The 24882-nt window shown below is 41.0% G+C and overlaps 1 protein-coding gene across 2 annotated transcripts; it reads left to right on the top strand.

Annotated features, from left to right (window-relative positions):
- Positions 1–1016: 1016 nt before the first annotated feature.
- On the top strand, positions 1017–23736 carry LOC136017746 (cytosolic phospholipase A2 epsilon-like). Of its 2 annotated transcripts, XM_065686298.1 has the most exons (20): positions 1017–1074; positions 5343–5415; positions 6219–6355; positions 7620–7751; positions 10780–10820; positions 11266–11308; positions 11439–11502; positions 12066–12232; positions 12378–12470; positions 12831–12868; positions 13667–13802; positions 14481–14617; positions 16201–16423; positions 17021–17135; positions 18102–18239; positions 18747–18854; positions 19319–19510; positions 20035–20201; positions 21113–21293; positions 22407–23736. In XM_065686298.1, exons 2-20 carry the CDS (start codon positions 5388–5390, stop codon positions 22643–22645), a joined length of 2379 nt encoding a protein of 792 aa, XP_065542370.1. In that variant the 5' UTR covers positions 1017–1074; positions 5343–5387; the 3' UTR covers positions 22646–23736. The 2 variants fall into 2 exon arrangements, with proteins under 2 accessions (XP_065542370.1, XP_065542371.1); XM_065686299.1 differs by lacking the exons at positions 1017–1074; positions 5343–5415; positions 6219–6355; ... (1 more) ...; positions 10780–10820; positions 11266–11308 and having other exon boundaries at positions 11478–11507.
- The last annotated feature ends 1146 nt before the right edge of the window (positions 23737–24882 follow it).

Raw genomic sequence — 24882 nt, 5'->3', positions numbered from 1 at the left:
ACAGAAAGAAGGGAGAAGAAAAACTACAAACTGTTTTCTTTAACTACTTGCACTGCCCATGAGAGCCAACCTCCACACTGCAGATGTAATTCATAGTGAACTTGGTGAAAACCCTTGCTGTTGTGCATCTGGCTGGAGGAGCTGGTGGGAGCTGGAATGGATGCCAGTTTGGATGTTCAGATCACTCCACTTGATGCTGCCAAAATGCAGGAATGGATTTTAGGAGTAGAGAAAGTAATATCAGATGTTGGTAGTTACAACATTTTGTTAGGTCTGCTGTAGTTTGTGAGGGATGCAGCTTCCCCAGGATATCCCTCTGAGTGTGGTTCTTCGAAACTTACTACTAGTGGATAACTACTTTACTTTGGGAATAGCTTGTGATAAAACATCTGACCTATCTCCTGCTTTTGCCTAAATCATTGTGGTGTTAAAAAAACCCACCACCTTTGTGGTACAGGATGAGCACATAATTTGTACTTTTGACATCAGTGGGAGGTGGAGCTATGAGTCAAACTATACAACTCTTATTCCCTACCTCAGTTGGCTGGAAAATAGTGTAGTCCAGGAGCAACTGCCAGCTGTAAGACATACAGACTGGACCAGTATAAGTGTTGCCTTTTATGAAACAGAGATACTAATGGGATCATCAGCCTATTCACCTTTGGTAAGAGAAAATCAGCGGTAGGGCAGGAGGATTGGTTTGACTATCTTGGTTGAGATTCACCAAAAAGCAAATGCTTGGGGAATTTTGATCCTTAAATGTCAAACAAATCTTCAGGGTACAGATAAGAGCAGCTTGATAAGTGTACAGTGTACAGTAAGAGCAGCTGACAGATGTTCTTGTTGAGATGGACATTTGTTCCATCATGAGGAAGAGAAATGGTAGGGCCCCTCAGTATTGCCATAGCAAATCTGGGTATAAACTGAAAACTAGGAATTGTTGATTGCTGTATTTCATCACTGGTGTCTCTCTTGGCTCCTTGTCCCCAGGACTGCTTCGTCCGAGCAAACCCACACAGGAAGATTGAAATCAAGAGGAGGAATCATCAAAGACTGCAAAGCACTGAAGATGAGGTACTGTATAGAGAGCAGTTTCTGAATTGGAGGGAGAGGGCTATAGGGTATGAACAATGGCTGTGCTGCATGTGGTCTTCCACCAGCCTTTCCTATCTCTCCCTAAGCTAAACTGGTATTATGAGAGCTGGTATGTTGTAACAGTTAGTTAAAGAAATATTTGTTTCTTCTGTGAGCGTGCATTTCAGAGCGGAAAATATTCACTATGACTTAGGGGCTGGGAAGGTGAGGAAGGTGATGAAATTGTGGACTAGATGCTGGGCAAAGAACTGGGAGAGCTGGATTTTAATCTTGATTTTACTGCGACATCATTATATGATGGTAGCTGTACCTCATAACACCCAAGGCTCAGTCTTCAAAATTTTTTCCTGTCTTTTGGATTGTTCAGTTTGTGCCACTTAAAAGAATTCTGAACACTAATTTTTATGAAACTGAACTGGAAAAGGGTGTTGGAAGGAAGAATAGTTGGGTTTATGCCTTCATATTTGCTTAGTACTTCAGCCATTTCATGGATAAGTTTTCTCTAAACGCCTGGAAGGGAGATATGGATGGGACTAAAGCTGAAGATGAAAATCAGCCTCCTGTAGGTGGGATGGAAAGTTGAGCTTCCAGCAATTTGAGCCACCTACTCCTGTCTTTATCACCAGAAACACTGCTGCCAGAAATTCTGCTGAGGTTGATGGGTTTCTTTCAAACCTGTCGGTTTTGGTCAAATGACGCTTTCTAGGAGAAAACTATCAGGTTGAGAATTTTTCCAGTGGGCTGTAAATAGCATCTAGTCTGGTGAAGCACTGCTTCTGAGATGATTAATGTGCTCCTGTCAGGACACTGGTGTATCAAAATTAGAGGTACACAAGGAGGTCCTAAGGACAAAGTTTTTCAGAAATTGTGGTGCTGTGAAGATTTAATTGCTCCTTTCATTTTAATTAATGGAACTACTGCTTCTGTATGTAGTGTTTTACTTCTGGTGTTCATCAAGATTGTCTTGTTTTTCCTGTAACCAAGTATAGGGTTGTGTGTAGGTGTGATGGGGAGTGGAAGGAGAAAACAAAAAATGGAGAGGGTTGTGGAGCCTTCAAGCTATTCCCTTACAGAGCCCTACGTTATGGAATGTCAATTTATTGCTGTACTTCAGTGCTTCTCCTTGGTAAATCAATCAGGTCAGCCTAGGTTTTTCTATGTGAACATACTTCAATTTATTGTGCAAAAGTCCTGCATAAGCCAGGGCATTCTGAACCTGATTTTGCTTACGTGCATTCATATGCAATTATAACTTTTATTATTGCTCTTTTGTGTTGCATAATCTAACACACTGGCAATTTTACTCTCATCCTACCAAACGTTTAATTCGATTTGCGTTTGCAGCTTTTCAGTTTATGACATTTTTGAGATTTTGTGATTTATGCTGTCTTCAATTCTGGTTTTCCTCCAGCTCTTGCGTTATGTACATCTATCAGTTCTGTATGTTGTGGTAACGTGGGTTCCTTGTGATTCATGTAGACCTTATCTGTGGAAGACAGGTTATGTTTATTCAGCATCACAGAGAGCTTCCCCTCCCATCCCCCCCCCCCCCAAAAAAAAGGCAAAACAAGAAACCAAAAAAACAAAAAAACACATAAAAAAACAAAACCCAAACCCACCTTGTTCTGCCTATGTCATGTCAAATTTGCAATGAAATGCTAAAGCTGCATTATAGGTAGTGGGACCTACATGTGAAATGGAAGGATGCTCACCCCAAGTCTCTGATTTCAGCCTTCCTTCTGCTGGTGTAACTGAAAAGCTCTGGAGTCCCACAATGGGATGCTCACTTCATGAACCATTATCCCCCTGTTTTAGTTATTTATTTCTTTTTAAGGGTCAGGTGTTTTGGTATAGTGCAGGATGTTATGGCATTACATATCCCACAGCCAGACTGGCCAGTAACAGCGGTATCTTGATTGGGGCACTATAAAATGCAGGGTATCTGCCCTGTTCTGCAGTAATCATACAATCATAGAATAGTTAGGGTTGGAAAGGACCTCAAGATCACCCAGTTCCAAACCACCCTGCCATGGGCAGGGACACCTCACACTAAACCATCCCACCCAAGACTTCGTCCAACCCGGCTTTGAACACTGCTGGGGCAGAGCATTCACAACCTCCATGGGCAACCCATTCCAGTGCCTCACCACCCTAACAGGAAAGAATTTCCTCCTTATATCCAATCTAAACTTCCCCTGTTTAAGTTTTAACCCGTTACCCCTTGTCCTGTCACTACAATTCCTGATGAAGAGTCCCTCCCCAGAATCCCTATAGCTCCCCTTCAGATACTGGAAGGCTGCTATGAGGTCTCCCCTGATCCTTCTCTTCTTCAGGCTGAACAGCCCCAACTGTCTCAGCCTGTCTTCATACGGGAGGTGCTCCAGTCCCCTGATCATCCTCGTGGCCTCCTCTGGACTTGTTCCAACAGTTCCATGTCCTTTTTATGTTGAGGACACCAGAACTGCACACAATGCTCCAGGTGAGGTCTCACAAGAGCAGAGTAGAGGGACAGGATCACCTCCTTCGACCTGTTGGTCACGCTCCTTTTGATGCAGCCCAGGATACGGTTGGCTTTCTGGGCTGCAAGCGCACACTGAAGGTGGCTCATGTTCATTTTCTCATCGACCAGCACCCCCAAGTCCTTCTCCGCAGGGCCGCTCTGAATCTCTTCTTTGCCCAGTCTGTAGCTGTGCCTGGGATTGCTCCGACCCAGGTGTAGGACCCTGCACTTGTCATGGTTGAACTTCATGAGGTTGGCATCAGCCCACCTCACAAGCATGTCGAGGTCCCTCTGGATGGCATCCCTTCCCTCCAGCATATCAACCGAACCACACAGCTTGGTGTCATCAGCAAACTTGCTGAGGGCGCACTCAATCCCACTGTCCGTGTCACCATGTAATCATCTCCTTCAACCTGTTGGCCATGCTTCTTGTGATGCAGCCCGGGATACAGTTGGCTCTCTGGGCTGTGTGCTCACACTGCCGGTTCATGTTCAGCTTCTCATCAACCAACACCCTCAAGTCATTTTCTTAGGGCTGCTCTCAATCCAGTGTCTGCCCAGCCAGTAGTTGTGCTTGGCATTGCTCCTATCCAGATGAAAGAACTTGCCCTTTCCCTTATTGAACTTTATGAGGTTCACGCAGGCCCACCTCTCTTCAGCCTGTCTGGGTCCCTCTGAATTGCATCCCTTCCCTCCAGTGTGTCGACTGCAGCACACACTTTGGTGTCACTGGCAAACTTGCTGAGGGTGCACTCGATCCCACTGTCTATGTCACTGACTGATGTTAAACAGTGCTGGTCCCAGTGCCAACCCCTGATAAAACACCACTTGTCACTGGTCTCCACTTGGACATTGAGCTGTTGATTGCAACTACCTAGCCGTTTCCCTACCCACCCAGTGGTCTGTTGATCACATCCATGCCTCTCCAGTTTAGAGACAAGGGTGTCATGTGGGACAGTGTCAAATACTTTGCAGAAGTCAAGGTAGATAATGCCAGTAGCTTTTCCCTTACCCACCAACACTGTACCCCCTTTGTAGAAAGCTACCAGATTTGTCAGGCACCATTTGTCCTTAGTGAAGCCATGTTTGCTGTCACTAAACACCTCCTTATTTCCCATGTGCCGTAGCATAGGTTCCACAGGAGGATCTGCTCCATGATCCTGCTGGGCACTGAGGTGTGACTGCCTGGCCTGTAGTTCCCCGGGTCTGCCTTTGTTTCCTTTTTAAAAATGGGAGTTGTTTTTTCCCTTTTCCAGTCAGCAGGAACTTCACCAGACAGCCGCCATTTCTCAAATATGATGGATGGTGACATAGCAACTTCATCCCCCACATCCCTCAGGAACTGCAAATACATCTTATTAGGTCCCATGGACTTGTGCACCTGCAGGTACACCGATGTACCTAAAAAAGCTTTTCTAGTTGCCCTTGGCAACCCTACCAGATTCTATCAGAGCTTTAGCTTTCCTAACCTGACCCCTGGATGCTTGGACAATTTCTGTGTATTCCTCCCAAGCCACCTGTCCTTGCTTCCACCCTCTGTGGGCTTCCCTTTTGTGTTTGAGTTTGTCCAGGAGCATCTTCTGTCAAATTACAAGATATATAGAATTTATCTCCAGAAATTGTCTCAAATAATGAATAGAACATATTCACTGCATTAAGAAGAGAATTGCCTTTGCTATAAGATAGGCTTTGTTAGTTATATGAGTTATTTGCTAATAATGAAGGTATTTTTCTCACTGTTCTGCAGCCAGAAGTGCCTCGGTTGTGCTGGCTTACTGTAAAAATTATAGGCATGAGAAACCTCCGCAAAGCAGATGTGTGTAAGTATCACTCATGGCATGTTTCTAGGTTAGCAAGAAAATCACTGTCACCATAATTTAATACTCCTGTGCACTTGTTGATTGGATGATAGTAATGTCTCAGGTTTTTTTGGCTGAAGAAGTTGTATGTTTTCATTTTCATTTAGACTTGATTAGAATAATTTAAAAACCACGTAACACTAGAAATTAAATAGAACAGAAATTCTATGTCAGAAAGGAAGCAATCCTTCCTTCACAGCTGCTCCATGGTATTTCCGTTTCCCTTAACTCTGTAGTCCCCCTTTACCAGAGGCTGCCCATTTCTCATCTGAAAGGAGCACCTCAGGAGAAATCCGTAGCTGTGTTGGGTGCTGCTGTGTTTGTCTCTTCATTGCTATATCACTGTGGATGACTTGTGCACCACAACTAAACCTAGGTCACAAAATCCTCAGAACTAAATTCTTCAGTGCTTGAAAAAGTGAAGCTTCAGGAAATGAAGTTGTATGTGAATTTTTCTGGAGCCTGGCAAATACATCAAAATAGAAGTAAATATCTGAAGAGCTGGAATGTTTCATAGTAGTACTGTTGAAATTATATATTTTTGTTTTTTTTATTAAATACAGTCCGTGGTTCAAAATTGGCTTTTGTTTGGAATGGATATAAGTGTAGATATAAAAGTTAAATAACTCTAACCCCAGAATGTTTTCCTATGGGTCTAATGAGATATTCAGGACTCCTCAGATGTTAAACTTTTTCCCTCTGACTGAGCAAAAGAAACGATGAGTAAGTAGTGCTGTACTAATTGTGCATCTTTTTCTTCACAGTGAGCCAGACTGACTGCTATGTCAAGCTGTGGCTGCCAACAGCTTCGTGCCAGGAAGCCCGAACAAGAACTGTATGCAACAGCAGAAACCCTGTCTGGAATGAAACTTTCTTCTTCATGATACAGAGTGAAGTAAAGGTAGGACCTGCACTTGTGATAGTGAGCAGACACTTTCTAAAGGGCACATCTGCATTTGCTGCATGCAGGGTTTTTAAGAGAGCCTCGAGGCTCACACAGAGGCCTGAACTCAATTATACTGAGGAATAGTATGATAACAGAAAGATACAGAAGGCATCTGAGACAGTATGAGACACTGTTTCCCATCAGAAAGTAAATACGCAGGCCTTGGTATGGATTCTCAGTTGCCCTGAGTGGACTCTGTCATCTTCTAAACAGAGAACCCCATAAATTGAATGGGAGGTTTTATAAACTCTTTAGAGGATTAGGTATATTTTCTTGTATGCGCTATGAAGACATTTTTGCTGTGCTTTGCCATTAGTCTGTAGTAACTTGCTTTACACAGTAATAGTGGCGCTGTTTGTTAATTGTAAGAGGTACCATAACTTAATGCTGTGTTTTTCCAAAATTCCAAGTATCTTTAAGTACTAACTATTCCCACATTAAACAAGCATATTTTCAAAAGCCTTATAAGATACAAGAAATCAAACTATACATGTGATTTACAAACTTAGAAGAAAACCATGCGTATCCCATGCTTTGAATGACTGTAAACTCAGAGATTATGGATCATTTAGAATAAGGTTGAGTGCTTCTTTTTGTCCCAGAGTAGCTGTAAAAAACCTGTTAAAATGTTTGTAGACTTAGTAGAAACAGATTGTCAGTCAGAGTGAGATTAAAACAAGCTCTAGACATGGAGCCAGCTCCCTATGGCTTAACAGTGCTGCATCTTCTCATGCTGCTAGGGGTAGTGTAAGCCCTTAGGAATTGCAAGGGGAGTCACTACAATGTAAATCTTGTTAGAAGAGTTTGCTAATGTGCTTTACCTTTCATTTTAAAGGGCTGAGAGTTTCCCCTCTCTTATGGCTTCCTGCTGATCTGGCCAGAATTTCTCAAATTATTCGAACTATGAATTCACAAAGGGTATGATGAATAAAGAGCATATATAATCTCTACTCTGTCCAGTGCATATCACCAGCATGAATGTCATTTATGCTGCCTTTCTTTTGAGCTCTTGTTCATTGCAAAGTCAGGGACTAACCTAGAAGAGGTAAATCGTCAGATTCGGCAGTCTGAGCCAAGGGTCAATGAACTCCATGCTGTCACAGCAGCCTGTCTACATTGAGCAATGCAAGGGTTGCATGCTGACTCTCGCTAGACCTTCCTTTTGGGCTCATTAGGTCTGGAATGTGGCATTTACATCCTCCTCTGCCTCTCTCCTCAGAACATCCTGGAGCTGTCAGTCTGTGATGAGGATGCTTTAACACCCGATGACCAGCTTTTGACTGTTCGCTTTGATGTAGCTAAAGTCCAACCTGGAGAAAAAGTCCACCTGAATTTTGAGTTAGATCCAGAGGTAAGATCAGTGACATTAAGCAGATAGATAAAATAATACTCTTGATAGGAATTTGTCCCAAGTTACTACCTATATTAAACATTAGAGCTGTTCTCACACACAAAGACTTTGTTAAAAGGATGTTATTAAAACACAGAGTTAAATGTTCAGGGTTTAGGAGGGATCAGAAACAGTCACCCCTCTGTTGTTATTGCAATTAGATGCAAAACATCTTTTTTTTTTTCTTTTTTTCTTTTTTCTTTTGAGATTTCAAAAATGTCTTTTGAATAAAACAGAGAGATCAAGATCCAAAAGCGAAGCAGCTGATGGTCAGCGGTCTCAATGCTGTTGTAAGAGACTGACAGAGCAGGGATGGGAGCAAACCTGGCCTCCTTCCCGTGCCGCTGCCCTGACCCTTTGGCCAGTAGCTCCCTAGGGGTAGCTCCTCTCAGCTTCACCAGGGCTTTTGTCCTGTGCTTTCAGACAATATGCTTGGTAAATGATTATATATTCTCATGAAAATCTCTAATTTTTTTTCCTCCTTCTGACATCCAACAGTTTAGGGTTTTTTTAATTTTTAAATTCTCAGCAATTTTGTTTATGATATTGCTATAGGGTTTCAGGTTTCTTTTAGGGGGCCTGAGCCAGCACAGAATAGGTATGGCTTGGTAAATCTGTGTCTCCTCAGTATTTTATTCTTTTCTTCTAGATCAGATGGTGTGACCTAATAGTTTTATTATATTATTTGTATTATTATTATATCATTATATGTCTCCAAGGATATTGTGTTTGCTTGTATTAAAGAGAGAAAAAAGTTTCTTACGAAATGTTTGGTGGGTGAAGTTGTTGAGAGGGCGAGTGGAGAAATCACACCCATCTTTTAAGACAGCAAAATATGTACTAAGATTACTTTCTGCAAATATAACGCCTTCTCTGCTTGGAGGCTGTGTAGTAACAAGACTTTAGGGCTTTTTCAACCTTCTGGCGGGGGCTTGAGTTTACATTTCTCAGGAACTGCGTGTGCTCTGTTCATTTCTAAACCACTACATCAGGTAGGCTGTCAAGGGAACCCTCCTGCCTGTTTTTTATATTACTGTTGCTTTGGAAAGAGTTTATTAACTACTCTTCCAGTAAGCTTAATCTTCCTAAGGATTGCAATATACCTGCCCCAGCTGGGCACAGCCTTCCTTAGAAAAAGGCTCATGTGACTTTTGAGATCATTTGAGGTGTGATTCAAGCTGTGAGTTTGCTCTGAGGCTTGTGCAGAGTTGCCTTAACCCATTGGTTTAGCAAGGTGGAAGTTGGGGAGATAAGACAAGGTGAGCTGGGTCTCAGGAATGCCTTGGTCAAGTTGTCCTTACTCAGATCATGACTTCTGCTCAGGCGCCCATGAGGCATCACATATTATGGTCTGTACATGGATTTTTTAAACCATGTAGGCTTGCCTTTTTGTTTTAGTGGCTTAGTAATGGACTATGCAGGGCAACCTTAATGATTGGTGTAATTGTAATTGCCGCCTCTGCCCAAATGACTTCGTTATTCTGCCAGGATATCTCAAAAGAAGGGCTGAGGCGGCTGGATGGGTAACATCAGAGCATCAGGGTTGCCTCCTGTGGTGCCTCTTGCTCACTGTGTTATCCAGCAAGCCTTTCTATTGTGATGCTCCAGGTTTTTCACCCACAAAAATATGAAAGGGACTTAATAGAAATACAACTTGTATGTGTGTGTACAACAGCATAGAAAGGATGGGAACATAAGGCAGGCATAATCATATGTTAGGTGCCAGGATCTCATGAACATTGTTTATTCTGTTCTTTGGACACAGCTGGAATAGAGAGTGAGTTTGGATAGTACAAACTGGTCACAACCTGATGCTTGATAAGGTTTGTCTTGCATCTCTGTAAGGTGACTGCTTTCTAAAATCCGTCCCTTATCCTTCTATTACGAACTGTTTCAATCGCCCTAATTTTCATGAAATGCAGACTTTGAGAGAAATAAGTGAATGGAGCCACCCACTGCTGGGTTATGTGCCAGAGATCCAGCTCTCAGAGAAGCAACCTGAGATGTCCCATTTGCTGACATGAGCTACTAAATACAAAAAAAAATCACTTTTCACCTCTAGTATAGTGATGATTTTACCTCTGCAGTTACATTATCAGACTTGGCACAGTTTTCACAGTCTGTTCACAACGCTGAAGTATGCTGCGCAGCCAGACAGAGGGGGTATTTGGCAGTGAAGTTTAGTTTGTATGAATGTGAATGAAAAAAATTTACCATCACTTGTCAGAAAGAGATTTATATCTTCCAACAATTAGTGTTTTCCTCCCTGTGGGTGATAAAGAATACCTTTGATATACGTTTGTGTGGTATGTCCTGGATTGGCCGTCCCCCGTACAGGCTGACTGAGCAAATGGCTTCAGTAAAGTAATGCAGTTACTCAGTTGCTCTCATGTTGTTGATGTGTTACTCTTCTATCACTGTTCCCTGCTCTTACACTTCCCCTTTTTCACCTTGATTTGGCCCTGTGAGCTCTTTTCCTCATTCCCTTTCGCAGCTTCAGTCTTCCCTCTTCTCTCTTCTTCCCTTCATGCTGGCAATTTTAATTTTCCAAGCTGGACTCTTTTCACACCTTTTTGTATTTGTTTAGTCACTCTACATATTATTCTGTTTTAACACAGACATACTCACCACATATATCCATTTATCCTCAAGTATGTTCTCTTCCGTCATTCACCTGTTATACCTCCCTGCCTCAGCATTGACTGACCATGTCTCATCCCACCAATAAATGAATAATGGGATCTTTCACCCCCTATTCCATGATAATCTCCTCTTTTCCTTGGGGGACAGTTGGTTTGTAAACAGTAGAGCGGTGGAGACACATGAAATGAAAGGGCGGCCAAAGAAAACTCCATCCAATTACGTTATAATACAGAGGGTGTGGAAATAGCAAAATCTTGCAAGGGAGGTTTGTACAAAACCATCAGAGCTCTAACAAAGGAAAAAGTTTGTTCTTTCATTTTCCTTAAATGAAAAATCTTATTTTCAGAATCGGGAAGAACTGGAAGTGGAATTTCTACTGGATAACATGTGAGTAAAGCCTAAATGTTACAGAATTTGTCATCAGAATACTATGTTTTAGAGGGAGTAGTAATGCAGTATTAGGAATTTGGCTCCATCTACCTGTGCTCAGATATCCCATCTCAGCATCTTTCTCATGGTTGCTTTTATCTCCTAAATGTGGTGAAATCCCTTCCTGAGTGATAGTCTCACTTCACTTACTATTTATAGCTGAGGATGAGTGTTTATTCTGTAATTCAGCCTAAGGAAAGATGATGCTGATTGGGGGAGATAAGGGAGAGCAGTGTCCCTAGGAGCTATGGGACTGACCCAGCGGAGAACACAAGATAGACCTGAAAGACAGAAGTGTTAGAAGGCAGCTAGAAAAACTGTGAGCTCAAAGAACTACTTGTATTGAAGAGATCATTGCTCATATACCCACTCTTAAATAAAACATTTCCTTTCTGCTTTTCAGTCCAGGTGTATCTGAAAACATCATCACTAATGGCGTACTAGTGGTAACAGTTTTATTTATTTTTCATCTTATGTTCTTATGGGAGGGCAGAACTGAAGGATGTAGTTGGAGAACTATGCCTTTAAGCCTGAACTGTTTCTGTGACCAGTGATTTTATTACTTATCTCTTCTAGTCTCGTGAAGTTTCCTGCTTGGGAGTACATGTGAATGAAAGGAAAACTAAGAGCCCTTACACAAGTGAGGTTATTGATTTAAACTGCTTGTCACTACTTTCTGTGCTATGGGAGGTGCAGCTGAATGTAGACAAATATTTGACCTGTTTTGGTCTCTGGGCTGCTTGGGGATTGACGTTTTCCCATATTACCTACTTGCTAACGGTATGAATCTTCTGGAGACGGTGTGGCTGTGTAGCTTAAGGGAAACTGAAAGTGTCTGGGAGACTCAGAAACATCACTGCATTGTGGTGGAACTGAAATATTGTGATGAGAACAAAAAGTAAAAGAGGGGAGACACAACTGTGAGGAGTGGAAATTCAGGGGTATGAATGCTGCTAATGGCATCCACCGGTCTAACACGTGCCATCTGTTGCTTGCCAGGGGAGAGGTTGCAATGCTGCACCGGCCTTTCACTCCTTATTCAGTCAGGCCTTTGTTCACACTGATTAGGAGGGAGGAAAAACTTTGCGGCCCAGATTAATGTTGACTGCATGAAGGCTGAAACTTTACTTGGGGCATTTTTATTTGAAATTATTCAAGGCTAGACGCAATTAACATTTCTATGCTGTTGCTGCTTGTTTTTAGGGAGAGATTTCACTTTTACGATGAAAGGATCCTATGAAGAAACCCAGGATGTTTCCATCGGTCCTTGCTGCAGATGGGGAACCAGGGAAACCACCATGTTCCACTACATGAAGCACAGCCAACCCAGACTGCACATGAAACTGCCAAAGGAGCATTTTTTCTGTGGTGTATGTTTTGCTTGTAGATGGTAATAACAGCTAAAGTAATTTTTGGGAGAAGCATGGTAAATTAGACCTTCTCTGTTAGAATTATACCTATGGGTTGTAAATGATTCTCTCTTTATAACAGTTTTTTTCCCCAACTTTAATTCAGTGTGGCTCGGCTAGGAAGGAAATCAATGCAAATCATTCCCTGGCTGTGCCTCTCCATTCTCTGGACTTGGGAAAGAAAGTGACAGTGGTGAAAGTGAGTAAACTTCAGCAGCATTTGGAATTATTTAAATGGGTGTAAGCTATAACTGTGTGATACCTGGTCCATTATTAATTTTGTTATTACAAAAGTACTATCTGAGTTGTACGCAGGCTCAGCTCTGCATGTACTTGAAAGTGTAATTCAGGGAAAAAGTAGCATGTTCAGAACTTGTGGTTGCTTTAGAAGTAGTTTAAAAGCAGGATCCAGGTGATGATTGTATGCAGAAGGCCTGAGAAGAGACTGAAGACTTACTGTTAGACTATATATTGGAATAAATACTAATACTGTAAAACTTGCTTTTGCAAACTTTCAATTCTATTTAAAAGTTATGGTGTTTTCATTCTTTATTCTCAGAGTGAATCTTATGAGGTGTCTGTGAAGGAAGAAGAGAGGTAAGTCTTTCATTTCTTTCAGATGATTACTTAGGTCACCTCCTATCCTTTCATAGTATCGTCCTTAGATGAAAGGAAGTCACAGCTTAAACTAGCTCATTTAGAAACAAGGAATGAAGATTGTAATTAGTTAAAGACTAAAGTGTAGGAAAGGGTTAATAAAATGATACATATTTTTAAATTGGTTGGTAGGTAGTCATGGGGTATAACCAGTCGTAATGCTTTTCTTAGTGTCGATGCTTCCCAATTTTGATATTTAAGAATTATTCTGTCCTGTAACCTGTACCTATAATGCATACATATTTATGTGTAGCACATTTCTAACATGTTTCTAACAGTGTTATGCATTCACCAGTCCTCTGCAGGTCATTTTTCAGTGAAACAAGAGGACAGTAATTAATTTATTGACTGATATGCAGTGATTTTCTGAAGGGCAATATTACCCCCTAGTGACTCATTTCCTACATTGCAAGCACTCATGGCAGACATGATAAATCAGAGGTTTATACTAAATATTAATTATAAGTCACAGAAGGGAAAAAAAATGGCCTTTTGGTTGAAACCCAAATGTGAAATAGCTGAGGACATGATTCTGGTCTAAAATCTCCACACAAAGGAAGAAATACAAGTCCTGTGATATCTATATACCCACTTCCATTTGCAAGGGAGAACCCTTACGTATATGGAAGTAGCCTTTCTTTAAAGTGGTTTATTGTTGCTGGTTTTGCTTGATTCCTTGAGCAGTAGCTCTAAAAATGGCTTACAGGTAATGTGTCTTGTTCCATTCTTATGCTCTAGTTGCAAGAATTTAGATTTGCGGTTGGGGTTTGATCTATGTGCAGAGGAGCAGGACTTCATCCGTAAAAGAAAGAAGGTGGTCGCTGCTGCTCTAAAAAATGTTCTTCACCTAGATGAAGACCTGCAGGAGGATGAGGTATGTGGAGGCAGCATCTTAGGAACTTACAGTCCCACTTTGAATGAATTAGATGTGATGTACTTCCATGACTACCGTCAGAATGTCAGTTACAGCTCCTTTACCCTCGGCCAACCTCTATCCTCACTCAGGAGCACCTAAAGAATGTATTCGTTGAGATCAACGTATATATGAACAGGTTTGGTGAAATGTTATTGCTTGGACTGAGACCATTTCTCCTTAGTTTGGCTCCTTCATCCTTCCCTGCTGTTGCACAGCAGAGAAGCTTACAGGGGAAAGCTGCAGCTGCCCCTTAGCACACTGGTAGGAGTGGGTTTGCTTTTGCTTTTGCTCTGCTCCTCTGTTATACTCAGGATCTTAGAATGTGTTTTGAGGGAAAAACATGAGAAATGAAAAGCATTGGAAGAGACTCTACAAATCTGAAAATAGATTGTGCCGTACAAAAGCCATGCTTACAGCTTCTGATTTACCAAGGCATTGCGATCAGAAAGATGCTTTCAGCATATGCTATGTCCCACCAAAGTTTGCACAACTCAAACACACTTAAGAGCTATTGTGAAGAGGGTGAATTGAATCCAAACCTACCTGAATCAGGGAGTTGATATTACTTTTTCTGCATGCCCATCACTGCTCTATTTCATCTGTTGATGAATGACTGTGACTTTGTGCGTTGATCAGGTGCCGGTGGTTGCAGTCATGACCACAGCAGGGGGAGTGCGGTCCATGACGGCTATGTTTGGCAGTCTTCTGGCTCTCCAGGACTTAGGTGTTTTGGACTGTGTCTCATACATCAGCGGTTTATCTGCCACCACGTGGTAAGAAGAGTGAGGCTTGTGCTGCTGTTTGTATTAGCAGAGTGATAACATGGTGAAGTGTATTGCCTTGCAGATGAATTTTACTCAGCATCATGTTGGGACTTCCATGACATTCATGGCACCACTCAGTGCTGTAGCTCTTATTTCTTCTAGCTACAAGAAGCCAACTGAGTGAGAACTACTGTATTTCTATAATGGTACTGACGAGTAAACAAAAACTAGAAGAAAAGAGCTCAAGCCAGGATGGTTTACCTGTATCTCCCTGCAGTTCAGTGTAGGTGACAAACCAACCCACAGCTGTCCTGTGACTTGGATATGTGCCTTTCTGCCATGTCATGCATTACGACTTCTCCTGGGGGCTGGACTTGTTTCTGTCCTAAACTTGGTGCCTGATGCAGAGAATGTGTGGGAAACATGGTTATTTTTTGATCTCCATTTCTCATTTCTTGGTTACCTGGCAGAAAAGGCTCCTATGCTAAGATGGGGAGTAGAGGTGCCTTGGTGTTCCAGTTTAAATAATAAGTGGTTATTTATGGCCATCAACAATAGACTGAATAGGAACTGGTAGACCAAAAAGCTGGCATTTTCTTGGGAATGAAAGAAATGGTGTCACTTCCTGGGGGAGGAATAAACCTTTTGATTGCCAGTGAAGGTAAATCAGACGTTCATCATGAGTCAGAGAAGATGCTGCAGATGTGCAAGAGAAGCAATGAAGCTGAAACCAAGGGAATTTGAATCTCTGAAAGGGCACAAACCTAATCCCCAAGCATGCTTGAGAGCAATGAGAAAATGAAAGCAGGGAAATGCTGTTTTCCCTCTCTTTGTGTAAGCCTTGGGTTATCTAGTTGCATGTAACACTTCAGGAATCTTGTTATATTTGCCTGGCACAACTCTTACACAGCTCTGAAAAGGAGAATTTAAAAGAAAAGCCCCGAGAAACACTGAGTGTCATGCACATGATGTTGACCGCCTTTCACAACTCACAGGGTTCTAGGGCTTTAAAACAGTTTGCCTCTGGAGAGCTGCTCTAAAAAGATATGTGAGACAGAACTAGAACAAATAGGGTGGGGATGAGAGGAGATGGCCAGAGTCTGCCCGAACTGGGAGCTGAAACCTCAAGCAGACTGGCCTTATGTGTGCCAAGAGTCTGAAATGACCTGCCTGCTGCATGGCCAAGGAAGGGGAACTCCTGTAATTCTCTAGGGCAATGTTTGCTGCTAAAATCCTGCTTAACATTTCACACAGTGTCTGGGACGTCTGAGGGACTGGCTTCAAACAGAAGTTGTAGCTGAACCTAGACAATCAAAGGATAATTCTAGTGAAAGTTTGTGTTAAGTTATGGGTGTTGCTTTATTACTCTTGATTCTGAGAAGAAACAAGCTAGGATGATTTTTAATGTATGCTTGAAGCATAAATATTGTTGTATAGTCTAAATTCTGCCTGAGCTTTGAACTGTTCTTCCAAGGTAAAAAGTTGGAGGGTAAGAGCATTTTGTAATTGTGAAACAAAACACCTTTGTGTGGTATAAGCCCGTGAATTGTCAGGTACCCCATGATGAATCACAGTATGTTTCTTTTTACCAGGACCATGGCGAAGTTGTATGAAGATGCAAATTGGTCACAGAAGGATCTCAGAGGGCCAATTGGTGATATCAAGGAACATGTGATCAAGAGCAAGATGCACTGTTTCTCACTGGATCATATGAAATACTATGAAAAGGAGCTTTGTGAAAGAAAGCAAGAGGGGCACAAGCTATCCTTTACAGATTTATGGGGACTCTTCATTGATTGTATGCTACATCATCAGGTATTATATATCCATCACTTATTCCAGAGGATTTCTGACTTTTCCTGTTTAAAGTTCTGTATTCTGTAATAGGAAAAGCTCTCAAAAACTCTGAGGAGTCTTTGGCTTTTTAGAAGAAAAATAGCACAGTAAGCTTAAAATGTAAGCATCTAGGGTAAACGTCTGAGCATGTAAAAAGTCAAGGTGTTAATGAAACTGATTTTCCATCTTTAATTTCAGACACAGAGGAGAGGTGGCTCTGACAGAGCTAAGTTCAGGCATAACAATATATAGCCATACCAGAAAAAAAGCTTCATTGAAAGAAATGGGCTCTGGTTGACTTATCTGCAGCACCTCCAAGGTAGCTAAGTAGCTTTATCTTTCCTTAAAGCAAATCAGACAACTTTCTCACATTTTCACTCTGTCAAAATTTCAGGAAGCATCAGTGATAAAGGTTGATGATGTATAATGCATGAACACATTTGTGTGGTTAAACAACTGAAGTACACAGAACAAAATCTACTGGGATTTAGGAGACAGTTCATTGGTAGTCCATGCTTAGATACCATCCATATGTCATATTTATCTTTTACAACAACTTCTGTTCTTTATAAACAGGGAAGTACTCAGAAACTCTCTGATCAGCAGTTGGCAGTAAATCAGGGACAGAATCCGCTGCCCATATACCTGTCCCTCAATGTCAAGGATGACTTTAGCACTTTGGATTTTAAAGGTAATTATTATACACACTTCTATAAATCTGAGGAGTTTCCTCTTACTGTAAGTCCAATCTAATAAATCTTTTAAATAATTTCTTTTTCCCCTGTCTTCATGTCTGGGTTCTGACTTGGGTGAAAAACATGTATGCTGATACTGTGGTACGGAGGTACCTGTGAGGGGCAGAGATGCTATTTGCTGGGAGCCTTGAGAGCCACCACTGTTGCTCTTTCTTTCTTTTCCCCACCTCACACCCTCTTTCAGCTGCTGGTGTTCCTGCAAAGGCAGCAGTGTCCAAGAGAGATGCGAGGACCTGGGGGAAGAGGGCAAGGAAGGGGTGAGAAAAGAAGATGTGGAAGGGGTGAGAGTGGGAGGCAGCTTCAAGCAGCCAGAGAATGATCTGAGGAGGAGCAGCACTCTGTGCACTGAGCAGTGTTGCTCTTCACTAGCCATTTCCACAGCATTTTCTATCACAAACAAAGCAGGTGGTCCTGAAACTGAACCTGATCATTTACTTCTGCGTGCAGTCTGCAGTCCCGCAGTGTGCAGTCCCGGAGTGTTCAGCCAAGGTTTGGGTGGGTTTTAGTCAGTGTTGTTTTAGCTTCACAAGCTGGTGACTATGGGAGTCTAAGAATGGATGGTAGCTTATATCATTGCTGACTCAATAACACCTTGTGCAACCTTAGGAATTGGTTGACTAAGCCCCAATTTCTGAACCTATTACAGAAATGGACCTGAACCCCTAAGCTGAATGGATTTTCACAGTGTTAGTGGCAGAGGTGAATTTAGCTTTTGAGTTCACCAATCTAACATGCAATATATTGAAGGGCACCTGTTTGTTTCAAAACATTGCGGTTTGAACTGTCCATCACCAACACACTGAAGCTAAAGGCCTTGTTGTTTCAGCTTTTGATTCTCTATGCTGTTGTTTTTACATGTATTCAGTGGTTATAATGAGTCCTTCTTGATGACTTATTTGCAGAGTGGGTGGAGTTCACACCTTATGAGGTGGGTTTCCTAAAATACGGGGCCTTTGTTCGTTCGGAGGATTTTGGTAGCGAGTTCTATATGGGTCACCTGATGAAGAAGATCCCTGAGTCCCGCATCTGCTTCTTGGAAGGTGATTTACTACCTGGGAAAAACACCACTTTTACAAACCATGTAGTTGGCTACACAGAGCTGGAATCTCGTAACTGCTGGTCTGCAAGTAGCAATAGTAGTACACTAGATAATGCGTCTGATGTGATTTAAATCTTGCATGAACCAGCCAAAAGTGACAAAAAATGAAACATATTCTTGAGACAGATACAATTAATATCCTGAACTTCTTAAGCTAGACCAAAACAGAACACACGCATTGGAACTGATCTTTAAAAGTATTTTTAATCACAGTTACTTTTAGAAATAGCCAAGTCTCTAAAATGGCCTAGCTAAAAGCCAGATGTTCTGTGTAATGACATGGCATTTGAAAGTGCTATTAAAATTAATAATTTTCCATAACTAAAACAATGCTGATTTACACAGCCACAGAGACTGAATCCAAGTAGGTTGTCATAGCTGTGCTCTAAAAATCCAAAGCAGTATTAAGTATGGCTTTTTTCTTTTTTTTTTTTTTATAACTTTCAAGGCACATGGAGTAATATATTTTCCCAGAATTTTATGGATGCTGTCTACCTCTCGGGTCATTCAGAGGACTTCTGGCATAGATGGACCAGAGATACTGAGTATGACATTGGTTGGTTATTTGGATTACTTTTCACTTGCATTTGCATTGTCTTCATGCCTCTCCAAAATTTAAACCCTGACATTTGGTAAAGGGTTTGGTTTTGTCTTATTTCTGGCATAGCAAACACCAAACCTTTAGGAATGAAGTTAAAAAAGGAAAGAAACAGTTGTGATGCAAAACAGGAAAAAACATTGCACTGCTCTGTGCAGCATCCCTGGGGAGTTTTGTTAGTCACAAGAGGGTTACCAAGATTCCTTTGGGGCAGGAGAGGCCAGACAGGGAAACAACAAGGTTGTGTTGTGGCGCTGAAACCCATCTCTGCCCTGAGCAGTCTGTATGTTGATGCATGCGCTTCATCACACATGGGGCTGTGGTGGTTTGACTGCCCAGCTCCTCTTTCTTTGTTGTTATTAATACCAGAGAAACGCACTAAACAAATGCAAATAGATACCCTCTTCTCATTCTTCCTACAGAAGAAGACCCTTCTCTGTCCAAGAAGCCTCATGAACAGGCAACTTGCTTATCCATTCCCAAAGGTTGCCTTTCCAGTACACTTCGAGAAATGATGACTGGACGGCCAGTGGTTTCCACTTACCACAATTTCCTCAAAGGCTTGCAGCTACATAACAAGTATTTGGAGAATGAGAGATTTTGCATGTGGAAAGGTAATAGTAAATTTTTCAAAATGCATCTTTGAAAGTGAATTGAGTGCTAATACTTGCTGAGGACAAATATTTGATGAGTTTTAGCATAAAGGCAAATTTTGATCAATATTATTTCATTAATATGTCTGTAGAATTGGTTTTCCTGAGCCCCAGATGATTGAGCACTGGTCTCGTTACTGTCTTGGAAAAGCCACAGCTTGCTTGTATATTGCTCTTCCTAGGGAAAGCTGCAGAAGAATGACTTTCAGCTTCTACTGAAGCCAAATAGCCACAAATTTACACCATTTGAAAAAGCAGCTTAAATGTAACACTCTGGATGAAACCAAATCTCAGGCCTGTTTCCTCTCAATGTCTGCAGAGTTGAGCTATAGATGCTAAAATTGTGCGAAGAAAAATGTTTAGCTGTAGTTGCTTTGTTCAAAGGGCTGTCTTTTCATTCTTTCATTGCTATGCTGATTTTGGAGGAAAAAAAATGGACTTGGTCTTGCAGTAATTAATTGATAATATAAGTTTTTGACTTTCAGACACAGTGCTGGATTCTTCTCCCAACCAGCTGAATGAAAGGGATGACTACCTCAAGCTGGTAGATACAGCTTTCTTCATCAACACCAGCTGCCCACCCATTCTGAGGCCAGAGAGGAAAGCGGATGTCATTTTGCACTTAAATTACAGCGGAGGATCACAGACTCTGGTGATGTTTTGTAGTAGTGAACCTTTATTTCAATCACTCCAACACCTGAATTACAATTTTTCAGTTCTCAATTCTCTCCCTTTTGTTTTTTGGTTTGCCATTTTTTTTAAATTTCTTTCTTCTTTCCAGAAAATGGTCTGTTTTTTATTAAATTAAATTATCATATCAGTGACGCTATTCAACACTGTAACCATAATGTCTCTGTCTTTATCAGGACTATTTTCACTAGCTTTCTGGAACTCACTTATGGACACAGACAAGTAGCAAAATACCTATTCCGAGTATCTGTGCAGATTTGTCCTTGTGTCACTAAGTTCCTCAATAGTTAGTTACATAACTTTAAAAACATAATTAGCTAGTACATAATTTTGCTGGTTTTGAATGAAAAGTTGGAATTTTTCTTTTATGTTTGATCCCCGGTGTTCCCATAAGTTTCGGTCAGGTTTTTGGCGGTTTTTTTTTTTATTTATTTTTTTATTTTTGTGTATGAAGAAACATTGAGGGCCATAGATGACGAAATAATGTAATTTATTTGTAGGAGCACATGAAGACACTGATTGTTAGAAGCGGTGAATGCAAACACTCAAGAACCTCTAATCTCAGATACCATGTGTAATCAAAATTTCCTGACCCAAATCCTCTACTAAATCACAAAAATGAATGTCATATGAATTTCAGAAAACAGTAATCTTCCTTTAAAAATGTCTGGTGTTAGCAAGACAAACAAATTTCTATTACTGAGGATATATCAAAATCAAGAGTGTATGTTTATTCCAGAACATAGTTAGTCCTATATGTAAGCAAATAAATCAATCACAGATGATTGCCTAATGCAGAAATATATCAGCTATGGGGCTTAGTCACTTTATTTCAATCTCTCTTTGTGTTGCAACTCTCCTCTGTTGAACCAGCCACTGGACCTATTCTCAGAGTACTGTTTAGAGCATGGGATCCCATTCCCCAGCACAGAGCTGAGCCACGAAGACCGCGAATGCCTGAAGGAGTGCTATGTGTTTGAGGACAGCTTAGAGGCACCAGTCTTGGCCTATTTCCCACTGGTGTGTGATACCTTCCAAAAATACAAGGCACCGAGTAAGTTAACAGCATTTATCAACCATTTTTTTTAGGCTCTCACATCCATTTTATCCTCGTTCTTCTTCCAAGAGGCTGGTAAACTTCTTACTTGGCTAAGTTATCACATTCCCAGTCCTGTTGTGATGGACTACTAATCCATCACAAAAGGCCAATTAATCAGGGATTGAATTGAAGAGTTCCAAAATTAAAAGCATGAATAGCTGTAGCTTGAGGCAAACCTCCTCATCTGGCATCTGGAACACTTCGCATTCCCTCGATGATAAAGGCCAGAGACAGCTACCAAGTTACACCCACTGGTATCTAACACTGTTACTTAAGAGTCTTGTAAGGAGATGCTATGTTTACTCTGCTAACAAAGCTAGAATCTTCTCCTTTTATTATGTGAAAAGAAATTGATAATACAAAGTGCTGGAAAGAGCCAATGATGCAAAGGATTTGCCAGGGTAACAAACTGCTTTAATATCTGTCATTTTTGAAAAGCTACTGGATTATTTTCTTTAGTTTAGCAATACAATAAATGGTGATTTTTTTTTTGTTTCACCAGAAAAACTACTTGGCAAATTCAGTTTCAGTTTACAGATACTTTTGCAAGCGTCAACTCAAATTTCCTTGTTGCTAATTTGGTATGATCCAGGAAACTTTCATCAAAAACTGAACAGAAATCCATGTACCAGTTTATTGGAAAAGAAGTCATGTAATTCTTCATCTTATTTGTCCTGCTGTAGGTGCTTAAAATGTCAGCTTCCTGAGAGGGAGACCCAGTTGGTAGATAATGAGCTGTCATATCACTACTCAGTGGAAAAGTTAAAAATACAAAATTCCAGATCTGCAATAGTGAAATATTCTGATGAAAATTTCACTTTAGTGAGGAAAGAGTTTCACATGGAAAAGTTGTACTGACAGTCAGTTCTGGATCAGCTGTGTAATCAAGCTGTGAAGCAGTGGATTTCAAGAGTGCAGCAGATGTAGTCTCTATGCAGTAATTAAATACTGAATAGTTTCCTGAGACAATTAATCTTCTTGTGGCTGTTACCGTGTATTTTGCATTGCCTGGTAAGAGTCTTCCTCAGTGACACTGCTGTGTTGAGCTTTGCTGTGTTCTTGCTTCAGATGTAGAGCGCAATCCCTCAGAGATGGAGGAAGGAAGAGTAGATGTGTCCAACTGCATTGCTCCCTATGGCACTGGTCTGCTGACATACAGTGAAGAGAATTTCAACAAGTTGCTGAACCTGTGCAGCTACAATATCCTGAATAATAAGCATTTACTTCTTCAGGCTTTGCAAACTGCTGTGGAACGAAAGAAGCGTTTAAAAAACTGTTCGTCACCTCAGTCGTCTAAACTCTCTTAAAGTATATTTTGACTAATTCTGTCAGAAAGAGATATATGCAAATATGTTGGTAGAAAGAGATGTATACAAATATTTTGGTAACAGACTAATAAATATTCATGAGATATAAATCCATGCAGAATGACCATCCATGTTAGCTTGCTAAAAGGAATTATTATGTATTTTATTTAGTACTGTGTGTGGGGACTGATGTTTGTTCTGCCAATGACTTGGCAAGTCATGATTACTTTAAAAAAATTCTTGACTGTTTTAGGGAAATGGAAAGGCAGTTGTAGAGCTATAGGGTCCTGTTTGGATATACAGCCAAATATGAATGAGGTTTCCACTTCACAAAAATCTGTGCCAGGTTTGGATGCAAATCTTGGTGGTATGTGGTTTATGAACTAGAGCCCAAAGCAAAGATCAAGCAGAGCTTGCCTTGTGCACAGATCCCTGCATGTGACACTAAGGAGTAAACCTGATTCCAGGAAAAGGAAGGCTGAGAATTGAAGAATGGAACTGCAAATGATGTTTTCTATTTTCTCAGTATCTATCTGTTAGGCAGAAGCCTAACCTTCAGTGAATTTACCTGCTTGGCTGTCGTTGCAACGACTCTGCTTTTCTGAGGGACTACTCTGGAGTGATCAGCATGTAACAGCCTGATTTTTTTGCCAACTGCCTGACAAGAATCATCTGACTGCATTCATTATTGCTCAACTTCTCTCTATTACCTACCAAGTAGATTTTGAAGCTGAGGGTAGCAGTTAAGGTCAAAACCTACACCCAGTGGGTTTGGTAAAAACAGTTTTAACGGACTTTGGCCATAAACATGTCTTCATTTTTAATCTGCTGCTGGCTCACAGATGTTTTTGATTGCTTGTGATACTCCTTCGACTTCTGCAATCTTATGGTGGTCAGTGTTATTCCTACTACTATTTAAAACAGATGGGGGAGTGCTCGTGAGATTTTTCATACTTATTTTAGATAAGTGCTTATTTAAGAAAATATATCTGTCATTCTTAAATCTTATTTTATCTTGTATATACCAATATACATAGTGTGTAACACTAAATACTAAGTACCCATGTGTAATCTTATTAAAAATAAGAATCTTCCAGCTGCAATCATTGAAGTACATTTTTTTTTTATTAAGCTCGATGGACTTAGTTGAGCTAGTGAGTTGACCTGAGGAAAAATACTTCTTGCTTCTGATACCAAGAAAACAAGTGTTGAAGTAACAAAGGCCTCCATGAGCTTTTCTAATGACCTTTGAGGAAGAATGAAAGAAAAGGTCCCACTTTAGCAGTGGGAGATGGAAAATGGAAGGAAACTCTGCTTCTAAGTGTGCAGATGACTGCGATGATAATGAGAGGTTTACAAAACCAAGTACTGTTCTTTGCAAACATTAAGGTATTTATTTAGTAACACAGACTGCTGCACTTGGCAGGGGGCTGGGACTAGATGATCTTAAGCTCCTTTTCAACCCTAACTATTCTATGATTCTATGTGTCCATGTTTTTATTGGTCTTTTCCGTTCCCCTTTGCAGTCATCTCATTCATGACACTGGTGTGACTACAAAAAAAAAAGTGCATCAACCTGTATGCTGACCTGCAATACCTAGCAGCTATCCCATCAGTCTTTCCTGCAATATGAATCAAATCAATAAAGTTTCCCTCCATGAGAGAAACTATTGACAGTAACCTTTGCATCTCCTTTTCACAGATCTAAGGTGCTGAAGTCCAGCAAACGTTTTCTTTTTCTCAGTTACTGGTAAACCTTTCATTTTCTCTGCCCTCTTAACCAGGAAGCCAGTTTTCCATCTTCTTTTCTTGTCCTTTATTAGGTTAATCTGGTGTTACGTCTCACCAGTAAGACAGCAATAGTCTTCTGTGAGCAAAGAGGAACAGGAAGATGTCATTGTGACAGCTCAGAAGTGTTCATAAGTTTATTTTTAAAGAATAATTATAGAACAGTTTCTGTTGGAAGAGACCTTAACGCTCATCCAGTTCCAACCTCCAGCCATGGGCAGGGACACCCTCCACTAGACCATGTCACTCAAAGCCCTATCCTACCTGGCCTTGAGCACTGCCAGGGATGGGGCATTCACAGATTCTCTGGGCATCCTGTGCTAGGGCCTCATCATCCTCACAGTAAAGAACTTCGTCCTAATGTCTGATCTGAATCTAACCTCTTCTAGTTTAAAACATTATCCCCTGCCTTATTGCTACAGACCCTGATTGAAAAGTCTGTCCCCATC

The sequence above is a fragment of the Lathamus discolor genome, chromosome 6 (genome assembly GCF_037157495.1).
Source record: "Lathamus discolor isolate bLatDis1 chromosome 6, bLatDis1.hap1, whole genome shotgun sequence".
Taxonomy (NCBI): Eukaryota; Metazoa; Chordata; class Aves; order Psittaciformes; family Psittacidae; genus Lathamus; species Lathamus discolor.
This window is presented reverse-complemented; position numbering and strand designations above follow the sequence as displayed.

Excerpts from the sequence above, each read along its gene's own strand:
- LOC136017746 (XM_065686298.1), top strand. The coding sequence starts at position 5,388 with ATGAGAAACCTCCGCAAAGCAGATGTGT. Across the intron at positions 12,869-13,666 it reads TCTGTGAAGGAAGAAGAGAG|TTGCAAGAATTTAGATTTGC; the intron begins GTAAGTCTTTCA and ends CTTATGCTCTAG. Across the intron at positions 19,511-20,034 it reads GAGATTTTGCATGTGGAAAG|ACACAGTGCTGGATTCTTCT; the intron begins GTAATAGTAAAT and ends TTTGACTTTCAG.